The sequence below is a fragment of the Mustelus asterias genome, chromosome 5 (genome assembly GCF_964213995.1).
Source record: "Mustelus asterias chromosome 5, sMusAst1.hap1.1, whole genome shotgun sequence".
NCBI lineage: Eukaryota > Metazoa > Chordata > Chondrichthyes > Carcharhiniformes > Triakidae > Mustelus > Mustelus asterias.
The window spans coordinates 78,866,308-78,889,866 of NC_135805.1; the positions used below are offsets into that span (position 1 = coordinate 78,866,308).

General features: G+C 42.3%; 1 protein-coding gene across 1 annotated transcript in view; it reads right to left on the reverse strand.

The window, feature by feature from the left end:
- Positions 1-21,711, reverse strand: part of LOC144493987 (adhesion G protein-coupled receptor F5-like) — a 51,052-nt gene extending 29,341 nt beyond the window's left edge. The window contains exons 1-7 of the mRNA XM_078213562.1: positions 21,664-21,711; positions 21,463-21,521; positions 18,760-18,875; positions 11,171-11,343; positions 9,442-9,609; positions 5,401-6,789; positions 2,675-2,716 (exon numbers count right to left, since the gene is read on the reverse strand). Of these exons, the coding sequence (XP_078069688.1) occupies positions 2,675-2,716; positions 5,401-6,789; positions 9,442-9,609; positions 11,171-11,343; positions 18,760-18,875; positions 21,463-21,521; positions 21,664-21,711 (1,995 nt within the window). The remainder of the gene's footprint in view (positions 1-2,674; positions 2,717-5,400; positions 6,790-9,441; positions 9,610-11,170; positions 11,344-18,759; positions 18,876-21,462; positions 21,522-21,663) is intronic.
- Between the last annotated feature and the right edge of the window lie 1,848 nt (positions 21,712-23,559).

Here is a 23,559-nt window from a genome sequence, read left to right on the forward strand (position 1 = left end):
AAACCATGTTAACTCGTTGAATTTTTCTAAGTGCCCTGTTATAATATCCTTAATAATAACTTCTATCATTTTCCTATGACACACATTAAGCTGCAGAAAGGTCATTGGACTCGAAACGTTACCTGTGTTTCTCTCTCCACAGATGCTGCCAGACCTATTGGGTTAGTCCAGCATTTTCTGTTTTTATTTCAGATGTTAAGCCAATTGGCCTATTGTTTCCTGCTTTTTGTCTCCTCACTTTTCTGAATAAATGAGATACATTTGCTATTTTCAATCGAATGGAACTTTCCCTGAATTCTAGTGAATTTTGGAAAATTAAAATAAATGAATCAACTATCGCACTAGCGATAGTTGTAATACCCTCGAATTAAGTCCATCAGGACCAGTGACATGTCAATCCACAGTCCCAACAATTTGTTAAATCCCACTTATATGATGATTGTAATTTTCTTGAGTTCCTCCCTCCCTTCCAATTCTTGATTTATAGCTATTCCTCGGATGTTACTTATATCGTCTATAGTGAAGATCAATCCAAAATATCAGTTCAATTCATCTACTATATCCTTATTTTTGGTTGTTAATTTCCAGCCTCACTTTTTGTAGGATCAATGTATTCTTTGTTAACAGTTTGTTTTTTTAAATAACTGTTGAAACACTTACCATCTATTTTTATATTTCAAGCCATCTTTCTCTTGTACTCTAACTTTACCCTCTTCATAAATCTTTGAGTCAATCTTTGCTTTTTTTAAATATTCTGTCCAATATTCTGTTCTTTAAGTTTGATAGTATCTTTAACTTTTTTTAGTTAACCACAGTTAGTGGTTGTAATTGTTTTCCTGTTGGAACGTATCTATTCCGGAATTCTGAAATATTCCCTTAAATGTTCACCACTGCATCTCTATTAACCTATAACTTAACCTAAATTGCCAGTTCACTTTTGCTAGCTCTGCTGTCATGCTCTCATAATTGGCTTTATATGTAAGTTTAAAATATTAATCTGAGACAACTCTTCTTTCCCTCAAACTGAATGTAAAATTCAATGATATTATGATCATTGTTACCTAGGGGCGTCTTTGCTTAGAGATCACTAATCCTATCCCATTGTTCAGTACCAGGTTTAGTTCTAAGAAACTATCCCACAAACATTTTACGGATTCCTCACCTGGATGACCATTACCCATCTGATTTTTTTCATTCTATACATAGATTAAAATGATCCACTATAATCACTGTACCCTTATGACAAGCACCCACAATTTCTCTCTCCACTGATGCAGTCAGACCTGTTTGATTTTCCAGCACTTTCTCTTTTTTTAGATTCCAGCATCCACAGTATTTTATTTTTAATCCACCATTTCTTCTTTCATATCCCGCCCTACCATGTGGTTCCTGTTCAGTGGCTTGTACACCACTTCAGCAAGTGACTTCTTACCTTTATTATTCCTCATCTCTAATCAAATTGTTCCTCTATCCCTTGTTTCCTGAACTTAGATCATCTCTCTCTATTGTGCTAATATAATCTCTAATTAAGAGAGCATCCACATTTTCCTAGCTTCCTGTTCTTCCTGAATGTCACATACATTTCAATATTCAGGTCCCAGCCTATGTCATCTTGCAGCCATGTCTCTATAATGTCTATTAGATCATACTTATTTATCTCACTTTGGGCTATCAGTTTATCTGTTTTGATTCAAATGCTGTGTGCTTTCAGATACAGAGCTTTAAGTTTTGTCCTTATATTATTTTTGTAACCTCTAGTCATATCTGCTTCTTTACTCTTAGATTTGTACTCTCTGTCCTTTCGTGTCATGGTGTGTTTACCATTTTCCACATTAATACCTTCCTCTCCTGACTTGTCTCCACTCTTCGATTTACCACATCTTCCCAAATTTGATCCCTTGCTCCCACTATTTAGTTTAAAACCCTCTTTACTTCCCTAGTAATTCTGCCCCAGCATGGTTCAGGTGTAGATGATCCCAACGGTACAGCCCCCACTTTCCCCAGTAGTGGTGCCTGTGCCCCATGAACCGGAACTTACTTCTCCCACACCAGTCTTGAAGACAAACATTTACCTCCCTTGTCTATTTGTCCAGTGGAAATTTACATGTATCTCAGGTAATAAGACAGAGATTATTACCTTTGATGTTCTGCCTCCAAATTTGGTAATTATCCATCATTCTTAATCTTTATAACCTCACCTTTGTTGGAGAAGAAAATCTTGCCAATGAAAATGTCTTCATCAGGGTTTCTCGTATCTAAGTTAATAGCAGAAGAAAGTATTTTTTAGGTGAAATAAAAATAATGGTATTGTCGCTGAACTAGTAATCCAGAAACCCAGTGTAATGCTCTGGGGTCCCGGGTTCGAATCCCACCATGGCAGATGGTGAAATTTGAATTCAATAAAAATCTGGAATTAAATATGTAATGATGACCATGAAACCATTGTTGATTGTCGTAAAAACCCACCTCGTTCGCTAATGTCTTTTAGGGAGGGAAATCTGTCGCCCTTACCCGGCCTGGCCTACATGTGACTCCAGACCCACAGCAATGTGGTTGACTCTTAAAATGCCCTCAGGGATGGGCAATAAATGCCGGTCCAGCCAGTGACGCCCACTTCCCATGAACAATTTTTTAAAAAATGCTGGAAAACTTGGGAATGACATCTATGGCTCACCTTCTTATCCATGAATGTTCCAAAGACCAAAATAAGGAATCCCTAAAAAAAAAGGAAGATATTCTTAAACAGTTAACCAATAGATCTTTAACTAATTGCAAACACTTCTTTAACATTCCATTAACTATTACAAAATGACCATTTGTCAATGGTTTATTCAAGTTAAAGCAGTCTTAAAAGCAGATGTTTCTTTCAACCAATGATATCCAACATTGAATGTATCAGAGTAAATTGCTGGCACGTCTGGAGAATTGTTTTCCTCGCTGGCTGACAATGATAAGCATGTTGCCTAGCAAATTTTCAGCTGCAGCCTACATCATCAAATCTTCCTGTTAAAACCTGCATGTTTCTTCTGCCGAGGCAGGCAAATTTGAATTCTCACTTGTTTACAGACCTCTTCATGGCCTCACTCCATCCAATCTCCTGCCCTACAGTCTTTTGAGATCTTTGTTTACTTTCAGTTCTGTCCCCTTGTGTGTTCATAATTATAATCACTCCAGCATCAGCAGCCGTGCCTTCAGTTGCTAAGCCCTAAAGTCTGGAGTTAACTCCTTAAATTTTTTCAAGCATAACTTCCTTGCCTTTGTACTCTATAGACTTGATAGGTGGGTAGAGAGTGGAGATGATCAGTGGTTGGAAAATATGGGAAAGGTTGAGAATGTAATACTCAGTTCCTGCATGCAGCTGGCGAAATTGAAAGGTTGGTTAGCTGGTAGGCTGAGCATAGGATTGGGGTCAGGAGATTGTAGGAAGGAGGTGGTCAAGAAATTGCATTGAGGAGGATCCAGAGATCATAAGAAAGGTGGGATTTGGAGATCACATGGAGTGAGGTTCAGATATCACAAAAAAAAGAACTCCAAACGAAGGGGTTCAGGGAAAGAGGAGGAGGGGGAGAGCTGGAGGTAATAAATAGAAGGGACCTGGAGATAGTAGCCAGGAGGGATCTAAAGATAATGAGGAGGACGGGGATATGGAGATAGTGAGGAAGCGGGAGTGTTCTGGAGATAGTGAGGGGAGAGGCTCGGAGATAGTAAGAGGAAGGTGTTCTGGAGATTGAGCGGGGAGGAAATACTGTGATAGGAGGAGGTGGCGGTTTGGAGATATTAAGGAGGAAAGGATTCTGGAGATAGTGAGGAGGAGGGAGTTTGGGAAATAGTGAGGAGGGGATCTGGAGATAGTGAGGGGGAGGGGATCAGGGGATAGTGAGGTGAGGGAGACTGGAGTTAATGAGGCGGAGGGGGTCTGGAGGTAGTGAGGGGAGGGGGGTCTGAAGATAGGAGGAGAAGCGGAGTCTGAAGATAGTGAGGAGGAGAAGTCTCTGGAGATAGTGAAGAAGAGGGGGTTTGGAGATATTGAGGAGGAGGGGTTTGGGAGATAATGAGGAGGAAGAGGTTCTGGAGAGGAGCCCGGAGATAGTGAAGAGGAGGGGGTTTGGAGATAGTGAGGAGGAGGGGATTCTAGAGATAGTGAGGATGAGGGAGTTCTGGAGATAGTGAAGAGGAGAGGAGCCTGGAGATAGTGCGGATGAGGGGGTTTGGAGATATTGAGGAGGTGGTTTGGAGAAATTGAGGAGGAGTGGGTTCTGGAGATCGTGAGGAGGAGAGGTCTCCGGATATAGTGAGGAGGAGAGGTCTCTGGAGATAGTGAAAAGGAGAGGTCTCCGGATATAGTGAGGAGGAAGGGGTTCTGGAGATAGTGAAGAGGAGAGATCTCCAGATATAGTGAGGAGGAGGGGGTTCTGGAGATACTGAAGAGGAGAGATCTCCGGATATAGTGAGGAGGAGAGGTCTCTGGAGATAGTGAAAAGGAGAGGTCTCCGGATATAGTGAGGAGGAGGGGTTTGGGAGATAGTGAAGAGGAGAGATCTCCAGATATAGTGAGGAGGAAGGGGTTCTGGAGATAGTGAGGAGGCGAGGTCTCCAGAGATAGTGCAGAGGAGGGGGTCTAGAGGTTGCAGTCTGAGGGGTTATGGGAAAACACTCCTGCTTCATCTTGCCCACAAGCAGTGCTAAACTTCTAGGATGCCTGTACCCAGAAACACCAAAAATGAATAAAATCTGAGATGGGCAGCCTCATTACCATATTATAAATACTGACCTTGTCCTCAAGAATCAATTAATCACCTGATTTCCAATCTAGCCAGTTAAGTCAGAAGTAGGGGAGCTCACCAATGTTCTTTTTCTGGTTTGATAATTTTACTCAGTGAGCCAAGGCTTGCTTTGTGACCTAACTACGACAAAGTTATACACCCGAAACATTCAAGATTTTCTCACACAGAATACACAGAGAAATCTTCCCCCATTATTCCAAATATGGCCTCACTGGTGATCCACAAATGAGGGGGAATAACTTATTTTACCCACTTTACAATAATGACACTTCTAAAATTGGCATTGAAGCACTTTGTGATGTTCTGGCAATGTGAAAAGTGCTACATAATCAGTTCTCATATGGAATAGTGAAACTCCTGCAAATCTACTTATCATTAAGAATCGCTGTTAAGAAAACACATTTTTCTGCTGTGCTTCCTGTACTGAGTTGATCCTATGATGGACTTTGCCTAGTTCCAGATGACTGTGAATATGCAAGTTAAAGAGTAATCTATTAAGTATTGAACCTATAGAACTTGTTTATTTGTTGATAATTGCTTATTCTGAATTTGACTGCATTAATATAAATTAACTACAGTTAGATATCAAAAGTTATAAAACATAAATGATACATACCTGAGAAGCATTGAGAATTGTAAATATGTAATGGAAAGCCTTAGGAGAACCCTTTTGAAAGGTTGGTATTCCAAATGCCCAGGTGAGTCCGAGGATTGGGGTTAACACAGCAATGCTTCTCACAACTTGTTTGAACGTTTCTCTCTCCTGATTATTTTCTCTGGATCTGTACCCGATTGTTGGCCGTAACAGTTTAAATATGACAACAATCAGAATAATGAGGTTTATTACGATTATAACCAGTGCAGGTATAACAAATGCAAGTAGAGGGTACTCTTTCTCCCAGCCAAGCCAGCAGGCACGTTCTCTTGTGTAACTGTTTCTTGGGTAGGTAACTCCAATGGTGATGACAGATATTATTAATGGAGATAGGTAACCAATACTAAATGATATTCCCATCATAGTTGGCTTACTGAAATTATGGAATGGGAAAAGCAAACGATAGACAACAAGTAGACCCAGGGTTAACATCCAAAAAAATAAGGCAAGATAGAAAAGGTGAATGAAGAAAGTAGCAGCTATGCAAGCCCCCGTTCCTGGTGTTACAGCTGAAGCCACAATGAACCATATATCAGCTACCAGCAAATTTACCGCGATATTCAGAATTCCAACATGGCGAGTATATGAAGTCTTATTTTTAGTCACATGTTTCCACACTATGGCCTCTATAATAATAATGATTAATAAGCATCCTATTGATGTGGCAACTCCAATTTTGGTTATATACCGCAAAGCTGGATCATCTATGGAATCAGGGGACATTAAAATAGAAAAGGATGTCAAGTGCTCACAGTTACACGTGATATTTTCCCCACTAATTTCAGGTGTACAGCCGGTGTCATTCCATGCGCCATTGCCACTAAAATCCCAAAATGCACACATGGCAGTGTTGCGATCAAGCATGCGATTTCTTGGTGAAAAGGTCATGCTGATGTTAACAGGTTTCTTAACGTTTAATGTTATTGTCACAACAAAACCATTAATCAAAAAGTCTCCATCGAAGGTTGTGGTATTGGGTAAAATATCAATCCATGTTGGATATGCAATGGTGATAACGGTGACATTTGATGGCATATCTTCAAATTCTTCAGCAGGAATGAACACATTAACACTTAAATTGGAATATTTTACAATGGGAAAATTAGCAAAGGTTTCATTAAAAGAGGTGTTATTGTTCTGACGAATTCTAGAAGCACGGAGCTCAAGATTCTCTTCTTTGATGTGTAAAGTATCATTCTGCAACTTGAGGTGAGTATTAAAAGTTTCCACTGACTGCAACAATTGAGAACTAGGGGGGTTGGGATTATCTTCATTTTGTGTGTTTGTGAGATCTTTCCATGTTTCTATTGATGCAGAAGAGATAACGCTGTTTACAGTTTGCAAGAAATTCTGAAAAACACAAAAGAAAGCTTTATTAATCAAATAATCAATTCCAAATTCAAAGGCCTGAATTTTCAGGAGGGTGAGCGCCACATAACCCATCCACATAAACCATCCCCATTGATTCTGTTCCACCTACTGCCATTGGCTAAGCATTCACATTCCTCCGGGTTGGAGAATTCTAAATGTGCACAGCCCTCTGTGTGAAGAAACCTTTTCTCATCTTAGAACTAAATGACTACCCCTTATTCTAATACTGTGACCCTTATGTTCTCGACTCTCCAATCAGGGAAAAGATTTCTCAGTATCTACCCTGTCAAGTCCCTTGGAAATTTTATATGTTTCAATTAGATCACCTTAATCTTTCAAACTTGAGGAAATGTAGACCTAATCTACACAATCTCTCATCGTAGAACAATCTCCTCATCACAGGGATGAGACTACCGAACTTTTGTTGCATCCCCTCTGGGTTAACTATGTATTTCCATGATAAGGAGACCAAATTTGTATGGCCTCACTAATACCTTGTGTAATTGTTATGGTCTTTTTACGCCTATGCAGATCTAAAGGAGATACACCCAGATCTTTATGACAGGGCGATGGCAGAATGAGGCTATTGGATCAAATGATCAACCATGATCATACTAAAAATCCCACCCAAAAACTACAATGGTGGTGGTGAACTAATCAGCTTGGTTTTAGCTCAAGACTAAATGCTGACATTAATTAATTAGTGACAGAAAATCCCACATTCTAACTACCTTCCTGAATTTTCTATCAAATTTATTGTTGACCTTTTTACATTTATTATCATAGTTTTGGTCTCCCTAACAAGTGGAAATATCTTCTCTTCACATGCATGATCAAATCCATTCATAACCTTAAAGATTGTAATGTTGTTGCCCCTCAACTTTCCCTGATCGGAAATAGTTGGTTCAATCTTTCTTGACAGCATACTCTACACCAGATCTAAATTGCTGTATCCAAGCCCAAAGTCTCTTCCCCAGGTCTATATATTTTAGTGGAACGTAACACAACCTGTGAATCAGTCATGAAGTTTTTTTGGGGGGGAAATGTTTCTGACTTGTATTTGATTCATTGCTGTTGAGATTGATGTGTTTCCCATTGAACTGTATCCTACTAATTAGGATGAACCATGTTTGGACATTCTGGAAGTCAAGACTGGGCGGCACGGTAGCACAGTGGGCGGCACGGTAGCACAGTGGTTAGCACTGCTGCTTCACAGCTCCAGGGTCCTGGGTTCGATTCCCGGCTCGGGTCACTGTCTGTGTGGAGTTTGCACATTCTCCTCGTGTCTGCGTGGGTTTCCTCCGTGTGCTCCGGTTTCCTACCACAGTCCAAAGATGTGCGGGTTAGGTTGATTGGCCAGGTTAAAAAAGTTGCCCCTTAGAGTCCTGGGATGTGTAGGTTAGAGGGATTAGCGGGTAAGGTATGTGGGGGTGGGGCCTGGGTGGGATTGTGGTCGGTGCAGACTCGATGGGCTGAATGGCCTCCTTCTGCACTGTAGGGTTTCTATTTCTATGATTTCTAAGACTGCTTGTTAATAACTTAGGAAGTTTTCAAACCTTATAGCTAATTTTCAAGTGAACCTAATGTGGAAAAATACTGATGAGAAGTAAGATTCCTCAAGAAGAAATTATGGATGTTGGCAGGTGAAAGAAATTTCACTTTCCTACACTACAAATTGGAGTATGCACCTCCAGTGCACAAGTAATTTGTGCCGTCACAGTTTCTCTTGGAATTATAGAATCCTCGCAGTGCAGTAGGAGGACATTCGGCCCATTCTGAACCGCCTTGCTGACAGAACATCTTTCCCAAGCCTATTCTCCACCCTATTCCCATAACCCCACGCATTTACCCCAATAATCCCCCCTAACCTACACATGTTGGGGCACTTAGGGACAATGGAATATGGCCAATCTATCTAATCTGCACATATTTTGAGTGTGGAGGAAACCAGAGCATGCAGAAGTAACACATGTAGACATGAGGAGAATGTGCAAACTACACTCAGATAATCACCCAAGGCTGGAACCAAACCCAGGTCCCTGGCGCTGTGAGGCAGCAGTGCTAACCACTGTGCCACTCTGCCGCCCATCTTATTTGCGTATCGAATATAAAAGACAGTCTTTTGAGATTAGCCCCAGAATTCTATCACCCCGCCCGCCACGGAATCGGAGCAGGCGAGGGGCGGACAACAGATCTTTGACCGTTGACCTCGAGTGGGAATTTCCACTCTCGCTTGAGCAAGGCCGTAAAATCTCACTCTAGGTATAGTAAAAGACAAAATATGTGACAGTCATTCAAACCTCAAAAAACTATTCTGATGACACAATTCTGAAACATACTTAATTTTCTATACAAGCCGTGTAGTGGAAGTTCTGAGAGAAATGTCCATCCCATTGAAGGTGCTATGAACAGAATAAGGCCTGACAAACTCCTTTCATTCCACCCAACAATCTGAGGGTTTAAACCAGGTTACAGTGGTGAAGGACTAACTTCATTACTTAATGCACTGTTCCACAAAAAGTGATTCTATAAGCAACACATTCAATATTTCCCTTGCTACTTCTACATGAAGGAGAAAAATGGAGAAAAGTGTCAGGCTCAAGACTGTTTCCAGCAGATGTTCGTTCTTACCCCCACATCTGTTTCATCAACAGTGGTGTTTACATTTGAAATTGATGTCAGAATGGTAACCACAGCTTGGACGTTGCCGGGGGTGGTTATGTTAACCTCGTCGGTGACATTGGATAATTCTTGAAGAAGATTCGAAAATTTAGTTTGCAAATCGGTGGTATTTACCGCCTGCAAATGAAATTAAAAACGATTATGGAAACATTTGAAATTGATGCACTGGAAAAGACAAAGTGGTAAATTGTGCACAGTCCACGGAGTCATGGTGTAACTGCCTATCATGATCTCAGTGCACCCTCTATTCCCACTCCATCAACAATCAAATAATCTCCTTGGAAAAGCGAAAGGAAATAGCTTTCTAAAAACCCTATGCAAATTCAGTGGGTAAAAACTGTGATATTCTTCTCTAGCTCACAAATACAACTAGATTTCAGGAGAACACAGTGACCATGAGACATGGGCGGGGGGGTGGTGGAGGGTGGCGATCTTAACATTGTGTCCCGCTGGCCGATGGGCGGGGCAAGCCGGTTCACACCCGATTTCCCGTCTCTTGTGATCTTATAGGCATCGGATATCCGGCGCTACCAACATTGTGCCCATTTCTGGTGCGAGGCTGAATAATTTATTCAAATATATTTAAAATCTTTTTTTTGATTTGATTTGATTTATTATCGTCACAAGTATTCGGATACCGTGAAAAGTATTGTTTCTTGCGTGCTTTACAGACAAAGCATACTGTTCATAGAGAACAAAAGGAGAGGGTGCAGAATGTTGGGAAGTTTGTGCACTGTCTCCGATGCCTCGATTTGCCTCTGCATGTTCTCGATGTGCTTGGTGTCTCCATTTAGTTGGTGAAAGCCAGGGGTTCCCATGAGTCGCGACTTTGCAACATCACTAAGATGTTGCTCTGGGAGAATCTTGCCACAACCAAGTTTCGAGTAGAGCCAGTGGGGGTGGGGAGGGGGAGATTGAGGCGGGCGGGGGTGCGGGGTCAGTGCTGGCCCAGAGATGTCTGGAAGGCCAGCGATCAGTGGGGGGTGGGGGACCGCACGGCCAGTGATGGGGGGTTGCTGTGCTGACCAGTGACCGAGCTGACCAGCAATCGGGAGGCCGGCAATGCAGGGCTACTGCGCTATGATCTCCGCTATGGCAGATCTGTGCATGCGCAGTGGCCTGCTCAGTGCTATGCTGCCAGCCCCTCCAATAGGCTTGCCCCTGGATTTTCATCGTGATTCACTCTAGGGCATTCTGTGATGCACTGAGTGTGGGAGGTCCATTTTGAAAATCCCGCTTAAAAAAAATGGGATTTACTCCCATGTAGTTCTCACATGAATTCGGCATTTAGAATTCTTTGGGGAGAATCCTGGCCAACATGTCCCATCCAGCAGAATTGGTTTTGAGTGATTCGCACCTCACTGCTGGGAAAATGTGTTTGAGAGAGGACACTAGAGTTCGGCCACCTTTTTAAGCACTAGATTTGGAGTACCTTCTAAAGGCACCATTGGCAGTACTTCTCCAGTGCTTTGAGGTGCTGAGTATTCGGCACTTTAATTTTAGTGTGTATATGAACTCTCATTCTGTATCTTCGAGTCTACCAGAAACGTGTAAATTCTGAACATTAGCAAAATGGGTTTAAACTAACAGCTATGTTAAAATAAAACAATGAAGAATTTGCTGTGAACACATCTTAGGGAACAGCAGTGACTGTAGTTTCTACTTTAAAATTTCATACCTGAAGAATATTGTTGATTTCATCTAATATACAGAAATCGAATTCTTCTCCATACTTTCCATTCTCTTCACATCTTTTCTTCCAAACTCCTGGCTGATTTTCACAGGGGATTTCTGCGATACTATTATAATTTGTTGTGCCATATATTTCATCATGACATGGTATTTTATCATCTGTTTAAAGAAAACAACATTGATACAGCTTTCCAAAAGCTACATAATTACTGTTCCTTTAAATAATCATTTGTTCCATATTTATCTGTTCTGTATACACTTGATTATTGATATGTGAATACATGCCACAGTGTTTAGAAGTGTAATGGAGAACAATTGTTGACTGCCAATTATTTCTTTCCATGAGTGCTTTACAAACATCAATGGTAGAACTGGAATGTGCTGACTTACGATCAAGTGAAATGAAGGAAAGGAAAATAAAAAGAGACAATTGGAGAAATTTTGAGTTGATCAGTTCCACGAGGCTAGAATCATGTGGAAGCCAGCCCTTCACCTTATTGAAGCAGTCAGGGAGCATTTTTATGTCTGGGACTTACTTAAATATACTTGGCGGGCTGCTCACACTTGAAGCAGCTACACCAATTGAGGAGAGGTGAGGGGGTAACTTTGTAGCAAGAGAAATGAATTGATGTCACAAATATAAATAAAAGAGTATGATATAACAGCCGTTACAGAGATGTAATTGCAAGGTGACCAGGGCTGGTAACTGAATATTCCAGGGTACATATTTTGAAAGGATCAGAAGATAAAAATGGAGGTGAGGTAGACCTATTAATAAAGGATCAATTCAGTACAGTAGTGAGAAAATATCTTGGTTCAGAAGATCTCGATGTATTATTTATTGTTTATTTATTAGTGTCACAACTAGGCTTACATTAACACTGCAATGAAATCACTGTGAAAATCCCCTAGTCACCACACTGTTCGGGTACACTGAAGGAGAACTTTAGTATGGCCAACGCACCTAACCAGCACATCTTTCAGACTGTGGGAGGAAACCGGAGCACCTGGAGGGAACCCACGCAGACACGGGGAGAATGTGCAGACTTCACACAGACTGTGACCCAAGCTGGGAATCGAACTTGCGACCCTGGTGCTGTGAGGCAGCAGTGCTAAACATTGTGCTACCATGCTTGGGTGAAGATAAGAAATAGCCAGGAAAATAAGTCACTTGTGAAAGTAATTACTGGGCTCCCTAACAAATATCTGCACAGTAATACAGTGTATAAATCACAAAATAGCGGGGGCTTGTAGAAAGTTACCACAATAATCAAAGATAATTTAAATCTTCTTATAGCTTGAATAAATTAATTTGGCAAAGGCAGTCTTGAGGACAAGTTCATCTGGGACACTGGCTGAAGTCTTCCTATCTCCTGAATGATGGAAGACTGGTGCTATCAGGAAGATATGCTAAGGGACTCTTTGGAAGTCCCAACACAAGCACTCTGGGAATTTCCCAGGAAGAGTGAGCATCCAATGGAAAATTCCCCACAACCCTCCAAAAAGGTCTCTAATGCACAGTTAATTCCAATTTACTTACCTGAATAGTGACCCAGGAAATCTTGGACAGAAAAAAACCTGGGGCTGAATTTTCACTCCAGAGACTAAGGCCAGAATTTTACCGGCACGCCTGCCCTGATTCCAGGGGCAGTGAAGCTTTGAGAATGGCATTCTCCATTGTCCTTGGGTAGGATCGTACGAATCTCGGGCGACATGCCGATAAAATTCCACCCTAAGTGTGGTGGTTGGCAGGCTAGGCAGTATATTTCTTTCTGCTTGATATTTGGTGAGTAAACATGACACCAATATTCAAACTGGCACTAACTCTCATATTCTGTCTCTAGGTAACAATCTAGGAAGACTATGGTGGAAACTAATAATTCCAGTTCATACATCCTGATGTAACTATAGATTGGTGAGCAGGCTGTTATGCTTGAAAAGGGAAAGCACCAATTGAGTCATTATTAGAAGAACGGACAGAATCAAAAGAAAAGAAGAATTTGGGGCAATCAGTCATTGGGCCTGACTTTCCATCCAGTTGCGCCTGTTTTCGGGTGCGAAAACTTGGCACAATCGGGTGTGAGGCGAGTGGCGTGATCTGTGCCTACCTCCATGCCAGTTCCCCCTTTACCAAGGGCCGAAAATGGCCGCCGTTGGGACCGTGCCCAAAACAGGGGACGTCAATTTAAATGCATTTGCATGCATTTAAATTGACTTAATAGGCTGCACGCCCAAACTTACTGGCACTTCCCCCTTTACCACCGCATTCGCCCATCCAGAATCAGCACGAAACAGACATGGTCCACAAAGGTTCGATTCGGGCGCTCCAGCTTCTCAGCAGGTAAGTTCAGAGCTTCCGGCTGCTCTCTGACTCAGATCGGTGGTGAAGGGGTCGGAGGGTGGGGGGGAGAGAGGTGGGTCAGATGGCTCTCTGGTGGGAGGGGAGGGAGGCGAGTCAGATGGCTCTCTGGTGGGAGGGGAGGGAGGGGGGTCAGATGGCTCTCTGGTGGGGGGAGGGAGGCAGGTCAGATGGCTCTTTGGTGGAGGGGAAGGAGGCAGGTCAGATGGCTCTCTGGTGGGGGGGGAGGGAGGCGGGTCAGATGGCTCTTTGGTGGGGGGGGAGGGAGGCGGGTCAGATGGCTCTCTGGTGGGGTGGAGGGGAGGTGGGACAGATGGCTCACTGGTGGGGAGGCGGGGGGTGGGGGGGCAGGGGCAGGGGGTTCCGCTGCCACTCTGTGTGTGATCGGTGGGGGTGGGAATGTGGGAGGGGCTCATAATCGGTCTGTGTGGCAGAGGTGTTGGGGGATAAGGTGGTCAGTTATGTTGTGGGGGTGGAGCAATGTCCGTGGGGGGCTGGTGGGGAGGCATTATTAGGCCCGGGCACAATGTGGCTGGGGAGCATTTTTCTGTTTTTTTTCTGCGCATGCGCAGTTGGAGGCGCTGATCAGAGCTGCAGGATTTCGGGAACGTTAAGCTTCTGCAGCACGATTCCGAAACGTTGATATTTTTTCAGGCAGAGTGCGTATAGGGGCACCTGAGAATGGGTCTAAAAGTTGGATCTGAAACACTTGCAGTTTCAAGTCCGCCCAGCACTTAGAATCAAAATGGTAAAATAGGGCCCAGTGTTTCAGATTTATTCACTGTTAACAATACCCTGCAGAAATTCACCAAAGATCCTGAGACAGCACCATCCAAACCCACTTCCATTTAGAAGGACAAGGGCAATAGATACATGGGGACACCACCACCTGCAAGTTCTCCTCGAAGCCACTCACCGTCATCGCCGTTCCTTCGCAGTCACTGGATCAAGATCCTGGAATTCCCTCCCTGATGGAATTGTGGATCAACCCACAGCACCTGGACTGCAGCATTATAAGAAGACAGCTCACCATCACCTTCTCAAGGGAAACAAGGGAGGGCAATAAATGCTGGCCAGTCAGCGATGCCCATGTCCCATGATTGAATAAAAAAAAGATGGTCCACACTGCTGCCACTGTTTGTCGCTGGTGGAGGTAGTGAATGTTTGTCGATGAGGTGCAAATCAAATGGGCTCCTTTGTCCTGGATGGTGTTGAGCTTCTCAAAGCTGCACTAATCCAGGCAATGGGGGTGAGTTGCACCTTGTGGACATGCTTAGGGGAGTTAGGAAGTGAGACTTGGCACAGAAATCCTTGTCTCTGACCTACACTTGTAGCCACAATATTTCTATGGCTAGTCCAGTTCAGTTTCTGGTCAATGGTAATCCCCAGGATGCTGATAGTGGGAGATTCAGCGATGGTCGTGCCAGTGAATGTCAAGAGACAATAGTTAGAATCTCTCTTGTTGGGGATGGCCATTTCCTGGCCCTTGTTATATGCCACTTGTCAGCCCAGACTCATGCATAATTGCCCTTGAGAAGATGAAGTAGATATCTGCCTCCTTAAACTGCTGCAGTCCACGTGGTGAAGGAACACATACCGTGCCGTTAAGAAAGGAGTTCCAGGATTTTGACCCATTGACAGTGAATAAACTGCACTGCAGTTCCAAATCAGGATGGTGTGTGACTAGGAGGAGAACTTGCAGGTGGGTTCTCTTCCCATGTGTTAATTGGTCTTGTCCTTCTAGGTGTCTTGAAGGTGCTATTGCAGGATGCTAGACAAGTTGTTAAGTGGACCTTATGCTGCTGCCACTGTGCATCAGTGGTAGAGAGAGTGAATTTTTGAGATGATGGATGGGGCAGTGATTAAGCAGTTGCTTTGGCAGCATGGTGTTGAGCTTCTTGAGTGTGGTTTGAGTTGCACTCATCCAGGAAAAAGTATTCCATTACACTCCTGATGTGTGCTATGTGATGACTAGGCTTTGGGGCGTCAGAGAGTTTGTTTTTATTTCACAATTTCCAGTATTTGACCTGCTCCTATAATCAGCGTTGATGTACTGGTCTATTTAAGCTTCTGGTCAATGGTAATCCGAGGGTGTTGATGTTGGGGGATTCAGTAATGGTAATGCTGCTGAATGTCAAGGGACGATGGTTAAATTCTCTCTTATTGGAGATGGTCATTAAATGACACTTGTGTACCACAAATATAAGTTGCCATTCATGAGCCCAAGTCTGAATATTGGCCAGGTCTTGCTGCATGTGGGCATGGGCTACTTCAGTTTTTGAAGTAGTACGCCTCTCAAGCTTGCAGTTATGCTCTCACTCCCATCCCTAACCAATGTTCTTATGCGAAGTCTGGTCTGGGTAGACCTGTGCCAGAAGGGTACTGGAGCCAAGCAACTAGCCCAGGACTTTTAAGTAGGTACAGAAAACATAGGATACATTGCTTTTAATTTACACAAAGAAAGGAATCAAAGAGAAAATTCAGCCCTCATAAACATTCAGAACTGGAGCAACAACAGTTCAAACTATGTTGACTTTAGTCCAAAGTAGAACCCAGGTACAATCGGGTACGCAAACATATCAGTTATTGAGTAAGCAGCATTACTGGGCCTAAATTATCCATAAGACTATAAGACCATAAGACATAGGAGCAGAATTAGGCCACTCGGCACATCGAGTCTGCTCCGCTATTCAATCATGGCTGATATTTTTTTCATCCCCATTCTCCTGGCTTTTCCCCATAACCCCGATCCCCTTATTAATCAAGAACCTATCTACCTCTGTCTTAAAGACACTCAATGACCTGGCCTCTACAGCCTTCTGCGGCAAAGAATTCCACAGATTCACCATTCTCTGGCTGAAGAAATTCATCCTCATTTCTGTTTAAAAGGATTGTTCCTTTAGAATCATAGAACCATAGAAAATTACAGCTCAGAAACAGGCCTTTTGGCCCTTCTTGTCTGTGCCGAACCATTTTATGCCGAGTCCCACTGACCTGCACTTGGACCATATCCCTCCACACCCCTCTCATCCGTGAACCCGTCCAAGTTTTTCTTAAATGTTAAAAGTGACCCCGCATTTACCACTTTATCCGGCAGCTCATTCCACACTCTCACCACTCTCTGCGTGAAGAAGCCCCCCCTAATATTCCCTTTAAACTTTTCTCCTTTCACCCTTAACCCATGCCCTCTGGTTTTTTTCTCCCCTAACCTCAGCGGAAAAAGCCTGCTCACATTCACTCTATCTATACCCATCAAAATCTTATACACCTCTATCAAATCTCCCCTCAATCTTCTACGCTCCAGGGAATAAAGTCCCAACCTATTCAATCTCTCTCTGTAACTCAGCTTCTCAAGTCCCGGCAACATCCTTGTGAACCTTCTCTGCACTCTTTCAATCTTATTTACATCCTTCCTGTAACTAGGTGACCAAAACTGTACACAATATTCCAAATTCGGCCTCACCAATGCCTTATATAACCTTACCATAACACTCCAACTTTTATACTCGATACTCCGATTTATAAAGGCCAATGTACCAAAGACACTCTTTACGACGCTATCCACCTGTGACATCACTTTTAGGGAATTCTGTACCTGTATTCCCAGATCCCTCTGTTCAACTGCACTCTTCAGAGTCCTACCATTTACCCTGTACGTTCTTCTTTGGTTTGTCCTTCCAAAGTGCAATATCTCACACTTGTCTGCGTTAAATTCCATTTGCCATTTTTCAGCCCATTTTTCTAGTTGGTCCAAATCCCTCTGCAAGCTTTGAAAACCTTCCTCACTGTCCACTACACCTCCAATCTTTGTATCATCAGCAAACTTGCTGATCCAATTTACCACATTATCATCCAGATCATTGATATAGATGACAAACAACAATGGACTCAACACCGATCCCTGTGGCACACCACTAGTCACAGGCCTCCACTCAGAGAAGCAATCCTCCACAACCACTCTCTGGCTTCTTCCATTGAGCCAGTGTCTTATCCAATTTACTACCTCCCCATGTATACCTAGCGACTGAACCTTCCTAACTAACCTCCCATGAGGGACCTTGTCAAAGGCCTTGCTGAAATCCAGGTAGACAACATCCACCGCCTTCCCTTCATCCACTTTCCTGGTAACCTCCTCGAAAAACTCCAATAGATTGGTCAAACATGACCTACCACGCACAAAGCCATGTTGACTCTCCCTCATAAGTCCCTGTCTATCCAAATATTTGTAGATCCTATCCCTTATCACACCTTCCAATAACTTCCCACCACCGACGTCAAACTTACTGGCCGATAATTTCCCGGATTTCTTTTGGAACCTTTTTTAAACAATGGAACAACATGAGCCACCCTCCAATCATCCGGCACCTCCCCTGTGAATACTGACATTTTAAATATGTCTGCCAGGGCCCCTGCAAGTTCAACACTAGCTTCCCTCAAGGTCTGTGGGAATACCCTGTCCGGTCCTGGGGATTTATCCACTCTGATTTGCCTCAAAACAGTGAGCACCTCCTCCCCTTTAATCTGTAAAGGTTCCATGGCCTCCCTACCAGTTTGCCTTATTTCCGTAGACTCCATGCCCGTTTCCTCAGTAAATACGGAAGCAAAAAAACCATTTAGTATCTCCCCTGATTAGCCTGAGGTTGTGCCCTCTGGTTCTAGTTTTTCCTACAAGTGGAAACATCCTCTCCACGTCCACTCTATCCAGGCCTCGCAGTTTCCTGTAAGTTTCAATAAGTTTCCCCCCTCATCCTTTTAAACTCCAATGAGTCCTCAACTGTTCCTCATACGACAAGCTCTTCATTCCAGGGATCATTATTATGAACCTCCTCTGGACCCTTTCCAAGGCCAGCACATCCTTCCTTAGATACAGGGCCCAAAACTGCTCACAATACTCCAAATGGGGTCTGACCAGAGCCTTATACAGCCTCAGAAGTACATCCCTGCTCTTGTATTCTAGCCCTCTCAACATGAATGCTAATGTTGCATTTGCCTTCCCAGTTTGTACCAAATAGTTCAAATTAGCTAAGCAGCATCGTCAGTAAATGAATTTACTTAAACGATTACATAATTTTATAATCTTTTATAATCAACTTTACTATCAAACAATGCAAATACAGACACTCTCTTTAGTTAGGTGAGAATTATTCAATTTCTACACATTTATAACTTCAAATGCTCTCTCGCATAATTGTTTTATTATTCAAAAGAATACTTACCGGGTAACAATTCAGTTGTGTATTTTGGAGAAAGATTTTGTATTTGGGTGGTGATTTCATTCAGAGTTAAGGGTTTCTTAGAGACTACTCGATGGAGTATAATTACACTCCCTTTGCTAAATCAGTAAAGACAAGAAAAGGGATTATTGTAGCCATTTTCTTAAATCAATTCATTCAAACTAAGAACCGAATGAAGGCGTGAATGAATGGGAAATGTAACTTTTATCTTAGTTTGGAGCAGTTAAGCTTTTAATAAAAGCTGCATTCTCTTCAATAAGGTTCAAAGTGTAAAACTGCAGATTTGCCAGACTGAACCTTTCACTGAAGTCTCGGCGGTTCCTCAGTGTGACTTCATCAGCTCCTTTGCCACGTCCAGAATTCCCTGACAGAACGTGACAGTGTTGTGCAAAGTGCCAGCCCATATGTACAAATGAGAAGAATATGACCTTTGGTGCCAATTCCATCATTTTTATTTCAGCAATGTTGAGTGCTCAGTCCCACATTCATTGAATCCAGGGGCCCAGTCAAAATGGCAGAATTTATATAAAAATAAATGCAGCTTTTGTCTACGTAATTGTAGGCTGATCTTGCAAACAATGTTGACAGTTTTACACTTTGTGTCAGAAGTGACTGGAGAAGGAGGCAGCTACCAAGAACTACATTAATTATACTTACATTTAAAAAAAATCAGAGATATCAAATTACCTAGTTTCATTTCTGTTCCAAAATTAATTATACCAGAATAAAACAGAAGCTTCATGTTATTAGGTTGAAAAGTAGAGCCAGAAATATTGTACTGACAAAGAAGTCTACAATTTGCATTTTCTAAATCTTTTCCGTTTTTTAGGAGTGGATGATTTGGAATCTTGATCATAACTGAATCAATGTTTGGATTCTTGTTTTCTGCTTTGGGGCCCACATTGTTGCCAATCCCCCATTCAATACAGAGGAGAAATCCAAAAATATGCAAATCAGACTGTGTAGAAGGGGAGGCTATTGGAAATATTGTTCTTATCGATGTTATATACAGAACAAAGACGAGAAGGAACAGCATAGAAAGGTGAGACATCAATGACCCTCTGACATTCTCATTCCAGAATATACAGACCCTGGACCACCACTATTTGCAACAAGCAAGAATCTAATCATCTTCCTTGACACTCAATGGCATTACCATCACTGAATCCTCCACTAACAACATCCTGGTGCCATCATTGACCAGAAACTGAATTGGATAAACCAATAAAAAACACTGTGGCTACAAGGGTAGGTCAGGGGCTAGGAATCCTGTGGCGAGTAACTCACCTCCTGACTCCTCAAAGTCTGTCCATAATCTACAGAGAACAAATCGAGAGTGTGATGGAATATTCTCCAATTGTTTGGATGAGGGCAGCCCCAACAACACGTAAAAAGCTTGACACCATCCAAGACTAAGCAATCCACTTGACTGGCACCCATCCATCATCTTAAATATTTACTTTTTTCACCACCAACACACAGGGGGAGCAGTGTGTGTACCATATACACGATGCATTGCAGCAACTTGTCAAGCTTTCTTCTACAGCATCTTTAGCAGAAAGATCCATCCAGAAGGACAAGAGCAAGAGACACACAGGAACACCACCAACTACATGCTCCCCTCTAAATAATACACCATCCTGACTTGGAACTATAATTACTATTCTTTCACTTTCGCTGAATCAAAACTCAGAAACTCTTTCCGAACAACTCTATGGGTGTACCTACACCAGATGACTTCAGCCAGCTAGCCAGCATATTCTCAAGGCCAATCAAGGATGGGCAAAAAAGGCTACCTTGCCAGCAACATTCACATCCCAATGATCTTTTTTCAAATACTTTCTATTCAGGACTGTTAAACCATTATTTACTGTGGCCGTGTTAATCTGCAAGAAACACACTTTTTTTTTATTCATTCGTGGGACATGGGTGTTGCTGGCTGGCCACTATTTATTGTCCATCCCTAGTTACCCTTGAGAAGGTGGTGGTGAGCTGCCTTCTTGAATCGCTGCGGTCCATGTTCTGTGGGTTGACCTACAATGCCGACAGGGAGGGAATTCCAGGATTTTGACCCAGCGACTGCATAGGAACGGCGATATATTCCCAAGTCAGGATGGTGAGTGGCTTGGAGGGGAACTTGTAGATGGTGATGTTCCCATGTATCTGTTGCCCTTGTCCTTCTAGATGGAAATGGCCGTGGATTTGGAAGGGGCTGTCTAAGGATCTTCACCATATGGGCGGCCATCTTGAACCTTGGTTACTGCTTCCTACCCCCTCCTTACCCTCAAAATTTGCATGTGTGAAAGAGGTTTTATGATGTACATCTCGTGGAGTGAGGAACCAAAAACACTGCCAAAAGTGCCCAGCATAGGGGCAGGTGGGGAGGGAATGTTTCTGCACCTTCTGGAAGCAACATCAAAGCGCCCCTGTCGATTTTTACAAAGTGGGCCACTTTAAAATTATGTTTTATTTTAAATTGCAGAGTAGATATCTGGGATCCAGGAAATGGCAGTAATAAGGAAATCTTATCATCTTATGTCCAAAATAAAATGCATAAATGTTTCCATTCCTTCATTTGTCCACTTTCCAGCTTCTACTTATATATCATATTCCCTGTGTTCAACATCAGACTTTAAGAATAAAATGAGAATGTGTAAATGTCTCCCCTCAAAACGTTTCACTTACGTGAATCCTAGAATCTTTACCATAGCTCCAGGTTGCACATTTCCATAGGTTTTTTCCAACTAGAGAAATAGATAGAAGTCAATTAGAAAAATAAATGTGTAAACAGCAAAAGGGTGACAAACAACTTTAATTCTTATATATAAAAACCTATCACTATTTTACAATAAAATGTCACAAAGTTTGTTATGGCAGGGCACTTACTTTCGCATTCCGCTTTCCCTTCTGACTGTATCTGTTCCCTCCTAACATTAGTGCTCCTGTCAGGACCTCACAATTGACCCAACTAACCTACCCTCTAAGACACTGCTCTTCACATTCGCCAGAGACACCCCCCGATCTCCTCAATCACTCTGCCCCCACACCCCCACCCTGCTCCCTGACCCACTTCCTCTATAAGCCTGCCTCTCCAGTCCAAAATTAGTGTAACTTGTGATACCAGAACCTGAAATCTCACAAGCAACAGTAGGCAAAAGCATTAGCTGGAGATGAAGTGAAGCTTGCCAGGTGCATACCACTTATATACAGCTGTAAAACAGACCATTCTAATAATCTGCTGGCGGGACACTTAATTTGGAGGGAGAATGTAATTCCAATGAGCTAATATTTTAATGAGCATTCATGAGATGCAAATGAATGCATATGTTGTTCCCTCGCTGTCTTCACTCATTGAGAGTTCCAAATTCCAAACCAATTTCCTGCTGATGGAAAACAGACTTTTGTCATCATGCCAATTATTTGCCCTGTCCATCATGATTCCCACTATTGGTGGGAAGGGAAATATTTATTTGTTATTAAAAAATCTCTGTAAATCTGTATTTTGCCTGCTTTGTGCCGGACATATAACTTGCTATCACATTTTTCATGGTAACAGCTAAAATAGGAAGGTGTAAGGAAACTCTGATAACAGGGAAATAATATGAAAAGAGTTAAAAGATCTATCGGCAAGCTACACTACTGAACTGTGCAAGATGCTTTGTTCAAAAAGATTTTCACTTAATAACTGAAACTTGTGTCCATGGCGAGATACTATTCATTTTTACTTAAATCAAAATGATTACATGTTGCACAGTAACAGCATGACATTTTCCCATTTAATTTGATTAACAAATTTGAAACTTTTCAGATTTCTATTCATGTTAATGCATCAGCAGGACCTTAAATTTCTGATGAAAGGCAAGGTTCACCAACAGTTAGAAAAAAACACTTTTTGATTTAATAATCTTGGTCATTCAGTTACATACCAGCATCTTAAATTCTTTGGAGAGACTTTTATATAAGCTTGAGGAAGGATTTTTCAGTTCATCTGTAAAGTTCAGTCCTGAAACTCTGACTGCATAGATTTTTCTTGCTGCAGAAAAATATTGTTATTTCAAATATAGAGAATGCATAATTATTTGTTTTAAGGGACTTTGTGGCAATTAAATATGGTTATTTTGTAATCCAACATCCCACAAAGAATTATGAATGGAATTTTTCAGATAAAATTCAACTATTCACAGATTAGCAAAAATAAAACCATCAACATATGAACCTAAAAGAATGCGGCTAGATTTTAACACTTGCTTGGTATGAAATTGGGATAATTTGCACCAGCTTTTGGGTGCTGCTAGTGCTCTTTGATCTCCAAAAATGGTGTCTACATGTATGTACCTGTTTGGGGGAGTTGTGCTGGATGCCATATTGGTGAGGGCATTAGCATGCATGCAGTAACTGATCACCGGAATTGGCAGGTAGACAATGAATGTGTATTTCCATGGCTTCCTGACCTGCCTTGGAGACAGGGTATCTTCCCTCCTTTCCACTTTCTCCACCAAGACCTCTAGTTCAACCTCTCAAAACCTTGAGGATCCTGCTTTCTCCCATTATGTATCATTATTCGCGGTTCCAGAGGTTAGATTCACTTCCTATATGCCTGCCAGCATCTGTTCCAGCCACAATACTCTTTTCCTTTGAAAAGTTCAGGTTGGTTTAACTGGCCGCACTGAATGTTGACCTGCTACTGAAGAGTCCAGCTATAAACAAATATGGTGCATTCCTTTGCCTCTTCTGCCCTGAACAAGACTTCTAAGGCTTTATAACTAAAGAGAGAAATCATAC